This window comes from Zingiber officinale, chromosome 3A (genome assembly GCF_018446385.1).
Source record: "Zingiber officinale cultivar Zhangliang chromosome 3A, Zo_v1.1, whole genome shotgun sequence".
NCBI lineage: Eukaryota > Viridiplantae > Streptophyta > Magnoliopsida > Zingiberales > Zingiberaceae > Zingiber > Zingiber officinale.
Window position 1 is genome coordinate 118,920,652 of NC_055990.1, and position 12,560 is coordinate 118,933,211.

At 38.1% G+C, this 12,560-nt stretch overlaps 1 protein-coding gene across 3 annotated transcripts in view; it reads left to right on the forward strand.

Moving 5' to 3' along the window:
• Window positions 1–426: 426 nt before the first annotated feature.
• The window catches only part of LOC122052358 (ABC transporter C family member 3-like), a 48,048-nt gene continuing 35,914 nt past the window's right edge, over window positions 427–12,560 (forward strand). For 2 of the 3 annotated variants that reach the window (XM_042613839.1, XM_042613840.1), the window contains exons 1-4: window positions 427–2,945; window positions 4,419–4,505; window positions 4,578–5,216; window positions 5,300–5,464. In XM_042613839.1, coding sequence (XP_042469773.1) covers window positions 603–2,945; window positions 4,419–4,505; window positions 4,578–5,216; window positions 5,300–5,464 — 3,234 coding nt within the window. In that variant the 5' untranslated portion in view covers window positions 427–602. The remainder of the gene's footprint in view (window positions 2,946–4,418; window positions 4,506–4,577; window positions 5,217–5,299; window positions 5,465–12,560) is intronic. The other variant, XM_042613841.1, reaches the window with a different exon arrangement.

A 12,560-nucleotide genomic window follows, 5' to 3' on the forward strand; every position in this document is an offset into this window, starting at 1 on the left:
GAGAGCATACGCTCATTAGAAATTGATCTCTTATCTCATTGTAATAAGTGCTACTCTCTAGTCAACTGGCATCCATGGAGACTAAAAAAACCCAACTCCAAACTAAATAAAAGTGAGAATGATGTACACCTTAAACTGCCATTGAAACATAGATGAAAGATACTTAATGTTTGTTTAAGCTTTCTTACCTCTTCTGGTTTGCAAATTGCAATTAAGCACAGGTCATTTATCATTAAAAAAGGAACAAGTCAACAGACCTATGAAACAAAGATATGGATTGTTTTTTGTAATCTCATTTGGTATTTTCTATTAATTTTTCACGGACTACATCAACTGAGATGAAATAATTCTAGTTTATTTGTTCAATCCAGTATAATATTAAGTACACCGACCTGATGTCACGAATGACACAAATGTGTTGCTTGCATTTTCTTTATGGTTTTTTCTAGCCTGCCGGGAAACTTCACGGTTGACTTGACTTCAACCGATTGGAGCACTAGTCAATCTTCTTCCATTCCACTGTGACATTAAACCAATTGACTGACATCCCATAAACCTTAAAAGAATTAAAACTTCCAAGTTTTTCATCAGAAGCTGAGTAAATGGATTTCTTTCTGGAAGAAACCACCGGTATGCCATCCAGCTTCCCAGGCAATCATCTGCTAATTTTCCATGGTATCTCTGCTTTATCCCACCTCTGTTTCTTGCTTGGCCTATCTGTTGTGTGGTATTTGGGGCATTTTATGAGTAGCAGAGATTCTGAGAGGCAGTTGGAGGCCAGTGGATTCTTGTTCTATAGATTAAGCATTTTCACTTCTATGAGCTTGGGTTTGCTTCATCTGCCTTTGAGTGTTTTAATATACTTATGGTATCGGCATGATTACATACTTTTCACCATCGAAGCGAGTTTGACAATCAGATCACTTGCATGGTTTGCTGCAACTGCCTACTTACTCGTTGAATTTGGTATCTCAAATGAGGAACGCTTTCCAACCTTCCTTAGGATTTGGTGGGGTCTCTTCTTACCAATGTCGTGTTCTTGTCTTGTGGTAGACATGCTTTATTTGAAGAGGCATGAAGCCATAAGGGCTTATCAATTGGTTTTTGATTCTAGTTCAATTATTGCTGGATTGATCCTTAATTATTCTGGATTCTTTGGTCAGAGGGTTTGGAGGACCAATCATGGGGAACCTCTTTTGGATGGAAGTAATAGAAATAGATCATCCACTGAGATTGGTTCTGGCCATTCTGCCAACTCACTATTCGAAAATGCTAGTATACTAAGCATTCTTTCTTTCTCTTGGATTGGCCCTTTGCTTTCTGTTGGTCATAAGAAGACATTAGAGCTTAATGACATTCCACAATTGGCTAGTAATGACAGTGTCCATACTGTTTTCCCAATTTTCAAAAGCATCCTTCAGTCTTATGCTCGTGCCACTGCACATTGCAGAATTACCTCATTCATGTTGGTTAAAGCATTAATCTTAACAGTTTGGGCCCAATACTTATTGGTAATATTCTATGCACTTTTATCTTCTGTGGCTTCATTCGTCGGTCCCTATCTACTAGATTACCTTGTTAGATATCTTAGTAGTGATCACAAATTGGCAAATCAAGGCTACATTATGGTTATGACATTCATTATGTCGAAGATCGTTGAGAGTCTTTGTGATAGGCATTTCTATTTCAGAATACTACAAATGAGAATCAGGGTCAGGAGCTCCCTTGTAGCTTTGATCTACCAAAAGGGTCTTATGCTTTCCAGTCACTCAAGACAGAGCGTTACTAGTGGGGAAATCTTAACCTACATGAGTACTGATGCTTCAAGGGTCGGTGATCTTAGTTGGTTCATTCTAGATCTGTTGTCAGTGCCAGTGCAAATTTTTCTATCATTGTTAATTTTGTATCCTAGAATTGGCGGTGCTTCACTAGTTTCCTTAATGGCCACCTTCTTGGTAATGTTACTTAATATTCCCTTAACTAAGTGCGAACAGAATTACACAGAAAAGCTTATGAAATCGAAAGATAATAGAATAAAAGCCACTACGGAGATCTTAAAGAATATGAGGATTCTAAAACTTCAAGCTTGGGAAATGAAGTTCTTATCCAAAGTAATGGAGCTGAGGAAAACTGAAACTAAATGGTTATGGAAATATGCGTGCACATCCGCTGCTGCAACATTTCTCTTCTCCTGCTCATCCATTTTTGTTGCAGTGGTGGCATTTGGGACTTGCATGCTTATGGGAATACCACTGGAGACAGGAAAAGTACTATCGGCACTAGCAACATTTAGATTGCTGCAAGACCCCATTTTTTCACTTCCAGATGTCATTTCAGGGCTAGTTCAGACCAAAGTTTCTGCCGACAGAATATCAACATTTCTCAATCTCGAGGACTTGCAGCACGTCGTGCAGAAACTACCAAGAGATAGTTGTGAACTTTCTATCGAAGTTAGTAATGGAAACTTCGCCTGGGATCCGTCCTCTCAAAATCTTACTCTCAAAGAGGTAAATTTGCAAGTGCTGAAAGGAAGGAAAGTTGCAGTTTGCGGTAGTGTCGGTTCTGGTAAGACCAGCTTACTCCATTGCATATTAGGAGAGGTACCAAAAATTTCTGGAGATGTTAAGTTGTATGGAACGACGTCTTATGTTTCTCAATCACCCTGGATACTGAGCGGTAGCATTCAGGACAACATACTATTCGGCAAGCAAATGGATAATGTCATTAAGTATGAAAGAGTGCTGGAAGCATGTTCTCTGAAGAAGGATTTGGAAATCATGCCTTTGGGTGATCAAACCATCATAGGAGAGAGAGGCATCAATTTGAGCGGAGGACAGAAACAGCGGGTCCAAATTGCGCGCGCATTATACCATGAGGCTGACATATATCTGTTTGACGACCCATTCAGTGCCGTTGATGCTCACACTGCATCCCATCTCTTCAAGGTAATACCTTCCTTCCACTTTGTTTATGAAAACAAGCTACGGATGGCTCATCGCTACTATTAAATATTAAATTAGAAGATACACTGTTCATCGGGTCGCAATTCAGGTCATCCAAATGCATAAATAGAGGTGTAAATAACAATATAACAAAGAAAACTACTAATTAATTAATATATAAAAATATTAATAGTTGTAATTTAGTTAGTTAGGATACCATCTTGCCAAACAATGCATACGCAATCTTTTTTTATCTCACCTATACCACAAAAAGCTTCTTCTCAGCTCAACAGTTTGCATGAATAACCCAACATGGAAGGTGGTATTCTTGGCCTTATACAAAATTAGTATCTCTGGGTGTGATGCAGTAATAAAACATTTAGAGAGTAATCAAGAGGACCATGATTCAAATTTCAAATGCATAAGTTGTACTCTAAATTTATTCGGCAGACAAACTAGAGAAAAGAAGGCCTACCTATAACAATAATCGGGCACTTACATTATAAAGAAAAAAAAAGCTAAGTGACTTAGTACACTATTGATTTAGGTCAGTTTACCTCCAATAGAAAGGAAATTCTTTTGCCAAGGTCCTCATTTTGTAGCAATTATTTGGAAGACAGACCGCCTTCAATATTCCCGGTCAGGTTTCGTGACAACTCTCAAGTTGAATCCAAGGCCTTTTAGTGGTAGTTCTTGGAACGTACACCCAAATTCAGCCGCAAGATTCTCCCCATTTTTATCTCTTCAGCCAATTAGTAAAGTCGATTCTCAGACAACTCAATTGAGAAAAACAAGCCAGTCCAATCATTGCATGTAGCAGCTGTTAAGTGCTTGCCTCTACAAGGATTAGGGTATCTTCAGCATATTGTGCTATTTCCTCACTTTTTTCACATGCCTCAAATTAATATGAGCTTTTTTTAGCTTCTGTGAAGTTTCTGTGCAAGAGGTCACTGAGGAGAATGAACAACAGTAGGGAGAGTAGATTTTCTTGCCTCAGTCCACATATATTTGGACCAAGCACTTGGAGTACCATTCAATAAGATTGTTTTTTGCCACTTTGATAATGAGTTCTACCCGTCTAATCCATCTCGGAGGAAAACCATGAAATTTGAGCACCCAAACCAAGCTAGTCCAGTTGACTTTGCCAAGAACTTTCTCAAGATCCAGTTTGATCATACTGATTTCTTTTTTTCTTTTATGGAATCAGTTAGCTACCTCATTTGCTTCAGAAATACAAACTGATTTTGAGCTTGATTTTGGTACTTTCTTGCATAGTGGTTACAATGTCAAGTTTAACCAAAACAGTTGAACTTTCTTAACATGAATAGGGTTAAACCTTGTTCTCCATTTTAGCTTATTCAAAAATTTAAATTAATAAAAAAAATCACAAACCAAAGTGATGATTAATTGATTGTCATCTTGCACGCTTTGGATAGGGTGATTTTGCATTACTTGATGCCATCATTTTTGAAGCAGGAATGTTTGCTTGGACTCTTATCTTCAAAAACAGTGGTCTATGTCACTCACCAGGTGGAGTTTTTGCCTTCAGCTGACCTTATTTTGGTGAGCACTGCCTCATTTTCTCCTTTTCCCACCTGCTTTATCCTATCAAGTCTCAAATTACTTCTCAAACAGGTCATAAGAGATGGAAGAGTTGCAGAAGCAGGCACATACACTGAGTTAGTTGACTCAGGGACAGAGTTCATGCAACTTGTTAATGCTCATAACCATGCACTGGTGTCAAATGACTTGCTTGATCTTGATCCTCAGGCTTCCAGTAACTCTACTCAAGTTGGTCATTCAGATTCTATGGTCCCTAAAGAGAAGGAATCAGTATGTGAAGAGACCAATAGTACGTCCAATGAAGATAGTAAGAAGGGACAACTTGTCCAAGAAGAAGAGAGGGAGAAAGGGAAAGTCGGGTTTCAGGTCTATTGGAGGTATATTACGATGGCATATAAGGGAACTCTTGTTCCATTCATAATATTGTCCCTAATTTTCTATCAAGTCCTTGAGATTTGTGGCAATTACTGGATGGCTTTGGAAGTTCCTCTATCAGACGACACAGAGCCTCGTGTCAGTGGCTCGACACTTATATCTGTTTATGTAGCATTAGCAGTTGGGAGCTCTGCTTGTATCCTTGTGAGAACTATGCTCACTATGACTGCTGGATTGAAGACAGCAACACTGCTATTTAATAGCATGCATACATGCATTTTTCGTGCACCCATCTCGTTCTTTGATTCCACCCCAACTGGGCGTATACTGAGTAGAGTATGATCTCATGATATTGATTGATCTAACTAGTTAAATATTTTCTTGTAGTACTGTCTAATTTTCCTTTTTTTCCGTTGTAGGTATCATCTGAACAAGGTGGAGTAGATATACAAATACCTTTTCTATTTTCATCATTTGCATTCCTAATCATACGATGCCTGGGGACTATTACAGTTATGTCACAGGTTGCATGGCCTGTTTTCATCGTCTTTATACCTGTGTTTTTTACCAGCTTTTGGTATCAGGTAAATGTCCTTAAACATTTCTACTCTAACAATGCTATATTTCATAAGTCAATAAGTTTGCCCCGCTATTACTTAGATTTGTGTTCATTCCCATCTGGAGATGAAAATTCTGAAGTCGGCAAGTTCTTATTTATTTCTGATCATTCATACATGATTTATCTTATTTTGATTATTTTAAAAAATGAAAAAGAAAATTTTAAAAAATGAAAAAGAAAGCAGTGCTCTAGTATGTTAATGTTCATAGGAACAGGATAAAGGAGAAGAGAAACAGAGAGGGCATAATTATTTTTTATTAAACTTTAATATTCTTGAAGTAAACACTGCAGTATATAGTTCATTCTTTTAATTTTGATAGAGCGGCAAAACTCTAAATCATTCAAAGATATGTTATTAATAAAAAGAGGGATAACACTAGAGGATTGAGTCCCTTTTGAAGATTTCCAACTAGACAAATTTGCATAAACTGGAATAAATTTGTAACCTAAAACTCGAAATCACCTACAAAAATGTTTTTAGTAAGAAGATGAGTTTACAATGAAGGCCCTTTTAAAGATTTCTAACTAAATAAATTTGCATAAACTAAAATAAAATCATAAACTAAAACTCAAAGTCACCTAGAAAAATGTTATTAATAAGAAGATGAGCAATGGAGGATTGAGTCCCTTATAAAAATTTCTAACTACACAAATTTGCATAATATGAAGATGAACAACAGAGGATTGATATCTAATAAATGGATGACCACTTCTTATTCTATGATAATAGTTTTGGAATTAGGATTTTCAACGCTTGATCATTATTATATATAAAATTCAGAAAAAATAAGACAATTAACATAAAGAAAAATTATATAAATTTAATGATATATTGGCCTGCCCGAGTGAGATCTGTCCTAGAACATGGCTTGCACAAGTGAGATGCCTTGAAGAAAGGTACGTTGAGGATTACACAAGACTCCAACCGTGTACTCACTTTGAGAATATCCCCGATTGGAAACATCCCTATAACCAATTACACAAGACTCCGACCGTGCACTACTTTGAGAACATCCTCGATCGGGAACATCCCTATAATAGGTTATATAAGACTCTGTGCACTCAATTTGGGAACATTTCGACCGAGAACATCCTCGTAATAGATTATACATGACTCCAGACGTGCACTCACTTTGGGAACATCCTCGACCAAAAACATCCCGTAACATTATAGGGCTCCAACCATGCACTCACTTTGAGAATATTCTCAACCGAGAACATTCTCGTAATAGGTTATACTCTAGGAGCATCCCCAACCCAGAAGATCCCCATAACAAGTTATACACTGAGAGCATCCTCGATCGGGAATGCCCCCTTAACATGTTATACTTTGGGAGTATTCCCGATTGAGAATATCCCCACTATAGTTCGCTCACATCATGGGAATATGTCGACCTATCGTTGTCGAGTTGAACCCCTCCGATATGGATCCTTGACCATTCTTGATAATTATGTCTCTGACACAAAGTTGTCAGTAACTACCACTAACAAGATAGACGGTAATATATGGGACTTACAGCGATCGTCCGGACATTGTCAGACGTATAGTGTCAGCGCTATGCCTCTAACACAACTTCATCCCATGGACTGGTCATAGGCTAATGTGGTGGTCCACGTGGATAGTCATTAGTATAAAAGGGTAGGTGAAGGTGGGTGAAGGTAAGCGGAGATGCGCACACAAAAACGCTTTTTCTCTCTCATTCTCATCTTGTAGCCTAGCGCTGACTTGACCATCAGAGGGGTCATATTGATCATCACCGATGCCCGCTAACTTGTGTTTACACACAGATTCCGGACCAGCTCGAGTAAGGGGAGGTGAAGGCTCTACTGGTCCAAACCCATGTGGAGGGGCGACATCATTTTTGGTGTCGTCTATGGGAAGGAGAGTGAGGATGAGGATGGTGAGTACGAGTTTAAGTTTTGATGTTTGGATAAAGAGTTTAAGTTGGAATTTGATAGAATCATGTTGGACTTAGTGGATATACACATGCAGATGACTTGACGTAACTAAGGTCGATGGTTACCCAATAGATCAAGGTCTAAAGAGAATGGAGAAGCATGACATGGGATATTTGAGGGATTCCACATGGCCAAGTGTGTAGTACGCCTCCATTCTATGGCTCAGTGGAGGCACACTACATAGGTGAAGCATGAAGGAAGGTACATGGAGCAAGCTAAAGGCTCAGTGTATCTGAGGCAAGTAATTTGATGGGAGACAACCTAGTGGAAAAACGATGGTAAGCTTTTCTAAGTTGTGAGTGTTGAGAGACTTATTCTTTGGGCAAGGGTCAACTTAGGTGATACTTGATCATTAGAATGATCATAATCAGGTTCCAATCAACTAGAACTAAATTTAATCAAATGGAGAGTTAAGTTGACTAAAAAGTTGACTCAGATTGAGCAACCAATGAACATAATGATTTTATTCATGGTTGGGCAATCAACTGAGCTAGAGTTCTTCAACTGATGCTATAATAGGAAATTAGCTGAAAGGAGTTGTTGATTTGACAAACATGAGTTGAAATGGTCGGTGGTGTGTGCAAATTGCAAGTACATTATTGTCGTCAAGTAATAAACTACCATCACTAGGACTATTAAATCGAATACTAATCCAAATTGAGAAGCAGGCTATCTAAATTAGTCGAAATCGAGAAAATCGTATGAGAAAGAAAATGAACTAAGAAAGCAAAAAAGAATTTGTGGGGAGAATCGATTTGAGAAAGCAATTCTAAGATTTCAATTTCATTACGATGGTCGTTGACACCCTAATTATTTTTTCATTCTTTTACCTCTATGTTCTATAGTATGAAGGTGGTCTATCCCGGATACTGATATCTCATTTCGAATAATATTAGTGTATTTATCCAAACGCGGTGCATAATTTAAGGGTAACCTTACTAGAACGGCTGCTTTATTAGAGAAGCTCTCACGATGCCCCATGGTCCCCTAGATGTTATCTCGTACTTTGTGACGTCAAATCGGAGTAGACCCATTAAGTTCTATGATAGTCAATAGTGCCCTCATGAGGTTTTGAAATACTTCATGAACAACCCCTTAAGTCTCAAACTTTAGGGGTCTAAGAATTGAATTCACCTTTCGGTCCTTCCTCGCATCCCGTGGGATATGAAAATTCATTCTAGTGTCATAGTCATATATGCATGCTAAAGTCGGATCATAAATTAAATACGTCATGCGATAAAAAGAGTTGAATTAAACAAAACAAGTGTCAAGGATTACATTGAGCCACTCCCTAATTCTAGAATTAAGAGATTACTCCATGGAAATGGAGGTACAAAAACAACATGAAGAAAAGTGTTTTACAACTCAAATCAAGGAAAAAAGAGAGAGAAAACTTAGTTGTGGTTGTCTTCGACATGATCTTCCAGCTTCTTGATGGACAGAATCTGGATGGCTCCTTGGAAAAGGCTCTCTCCTAGGGTTCCTTGTCACAAGGAAACCCTTGATAGGGAAGGGGAGAACCCCTTGATCCCTAGATGCCTCCAATAGATGCACCCTTGGTTCTTTTATAGCCTCCAAAGATACCAAGAATTAACAAACTTTCCTTAAAAATTAAAGGTACTTCCTAAAATACCAAATTTCCTTAAAAAAAGGGGGTTGCCGCCACATGGTCCATGACCGTGTTGGGATGCATGCCTAGCCGCGTGCTATGCTGGATGTCTCCGGTAACAGAGAAAAGCATTCTGGAAGTCCTTTTGCTGCTTTGTTTGCTTGTCTTACTTCATAGGTGGTGCACAGTCATGTCAGGGGATGACTGCACCATGCTAGAATGCACGCTCTGAGGCTATTTTGACTTCAATTAAGCCCTGAATTCACTTCCTATCAATAAAAATGCACAAAAAATAGTTCTTCAAACTAAAAGAGTAAAAACAATGCCAAAGAGATGAAAACATGCAAAATATGCTCATGTGATGAAACAAAATGCATGCAAAATAATATCGACAACTATGCACGAAACACACACACATTAGTGGGATAACTAAGGGTTACATAGCTCATTCGAATGATGGTGGATTCTAGTTGACTCAGGTAGTGATTGTTAGACTTAGGTTGAAGCAATCATAGGTACCATTGTGGATCAAGTCGATTGATTGATGATAGATCAGCTAACAATAATTGAAAAATGAAGAGGTGATGAAGGCTATAAAAGGGACCAAAGCAGAGGCTTGAAGGTTGGCAAAATACAATTGGTTAAATTCTATTAGAGCTTCTCCCATGCACTCATAAGCTTTCTCTGGGAATTCATCTTGTAAACTTGAATGTTGCAAGAGGTTTCTCCACCTCCGGTACTTCACCATGAAAAAAAAATGATAGTGACTTTTCGAGAGTGACTCGTCGATGATTCATAGGTTGTGGAGTATGAACAAGGGTTTTGAATCATGTAAAGGTTCGTGTTAGCGATTACGATATGATTACATTTATGTTTTTTTTTTAATTCCATTGCCTAACTCATGTGTGACCTTCCCAAGCATTAGCAACAGTAGTAAGAATTTGTATTTGCTGGTGCAATCACTATTCAGCCCTCAAGTGTATTTATCCATTCAACATAACTAATTCCAATAACATTTCCTTCACTAATTTGCAATGTACCAATGACTAGTCTTTTTAGACAACTCAATAGTTATTCATTTGACTAAATCCATATTAGTCAATTGAATTGGATAAGACATATCTATGTTAGTTATGACAATAAATTCATTCACCAACGAATACTTTTTGAAGCAACTCAAGTCGTCTTTAGTTGACTCAAATAAAATAAAAGCAAATTTTTTCTAGAAGTCAACTATCTAGTCGGCACAAGTCACTTAAGTTGATTGACATTGCTTTCTCTCAAATTAAGCTAAAATAGAACCTTTCTATCTATTAGCGGAATGCTTGCAGCCAAGTACCTAGTTGATGCAATTGTTTAGTAGACAGAATCATACTTTAATCGATTGAATCTACTTGAGTATCTCAACTTTACTTAAGATATAGTTGATATACGAAATCCGCAAGTGTACAACCATTGTCCAGTAATAAAATATCGTCTACTAAGACTATAGATTGAGTACTTATGTGAATCGCAAAACATGTTATCTAAATTAATCAAGATTGAGAAAATCGAGTAAAAAATAAATCGAACTAAGAAAGCAAGAAGAATTCGTGGGGAAAATCGATTTGAGGAAGTAATTTTAGAACTTCAGTTTCGCCACGATAATCATTGAGACCCTAAATGTTATTCACTCTTTTACCTCTGTGTTTGATAATTATAAAGGTGGCCTATCCCGAGGTACCCTCTATCTTCTTTTGGAATACTATTGGTGTGCCTACCCAAACGCGATGCCTACTTTCAAAGTAATCTTAATAAAACGGCTGCTTTCTTAAAGAGGCTTCTTTCACGATGCTCCATGGTCCTTTAGGTGATATCTCCTACTTCATGACATCGAATTAGGGTAAACTCATTATGCTCTGTGATAGCCAACGATGCCCTCGTGAGGTTTTGAACTACTTTCATGAACAACCCCTCAAATCTCAGTCTCTATGGGTCGGAGAATTAGGTTCATCTCTCAGTCCTCCCTCTGGTATGAAAATGCGCGCTAGTGTTGTAGGCATGTATACATAATAAAGTTAGATCATAAATCAAACAAGTCATGTGATAAGAAGACATGAATAAATATAAAATAAGTGTCAACGATTCATCGGGCTACTCCCTCTTCTTAGAATTAATTAAGAAAACTACTCTATGGAGATGATGAAGTTACAACCAAAAGACATAATAGAAAGCATTATACAACTCAAATCAAAGAGAAAGAGATAGAAAACTTAGTTTTTGATGTTGTAGTTGTTTGGAAAAACTCCAAACTCTTGGGATGATGAAATTTTAATGGCTCCTTGGAAATAACTCTCTCCTAGGGTTCCTTGTCACAAGGAAACCCCTCTGATCCTTCAACATGAGCCCCTTGGATTCTTTTAAAGCCTCCAAAACCTTTCAAATTTGTTGAAGCCTTTTAAAAATGCCGGGGCTCTGCCACTGTACCACGACCATGTGGAAAACACTACGGAGTCATGTCAGCTGCGAGAAGTCTCCTTGACGAGCAATAGTGAGCCTGACATGGCATGCCTGTGTTTTCCTCTAGAAGTCTGATCGTTAATCTATTTCGTGCCTAATTTTTCAAATGATGCACAGTTGTGTTAGGGGACATGGTCAGACCCTGCAACATGCTGGAAAATCATGTTCTAAGGCTCTTTGTCTCTATTTTAGCTTTGAATTCACGTTCTATTAATAAAAACATGTAAAGAGTTGATCTTCGAACAAAAGGATGCAAACAATGCAAAAGTAATTAATGTACGCCAAATATGCTCATGCAATGGAACAAATGCATGTAAAATAGTATCAAAACATATGTATAAAACACACACATCAAATACCTCCAGACTTAAACTTTTGTTTATCCTCAAACAAAGCCTGCAATCTAAACTTGTGTGTAAATGATACATCAAAATCCCTAGCGAATTTATCAAATCCTATCAAATAGTTTCATTAATGAGCAGAAGCATACAAACCATTTTAATGTGGCCTAACATGTGTTCTATGTGCGCAGCGCAATGTGACTTGACTTTCAAATATCTATAAGTACCCCGGATTAGTTTTGATGTGATCAACCGGATTAAGTTAGGTCCTACGATTTTAATACCTTGTGTCTGAGTGTGCAGGAACTTAGAAACACAAGAAATCAAGCGGAAGACGTAGCTAGTAAGAAGGATGGTACGAGAAACGAGTCGACGGGTTCGGTGCATCCGCTAGTGGACGAGAAGGATGTGTGCGACGTTTGAGGGACGAGAAGTCGGGGAGGAAGTCTGCTCGAGGAGAAGACCGGAGTTGGGTTTGAGAGAGCTCAATTACGGATGACTGGAGTGAGAAGGATCAAAGAAGATCAACTTGAAAGTTGATCTTGAAGATTGGAGGTGCCCCACTTATATGGAGGCATCTCCTGCAAAGGTGCCTTAGGTTCATGTGTAGGCGCCTCGAATGAAAAGGTGCGAAGACACCTCGAGCTAGCTTG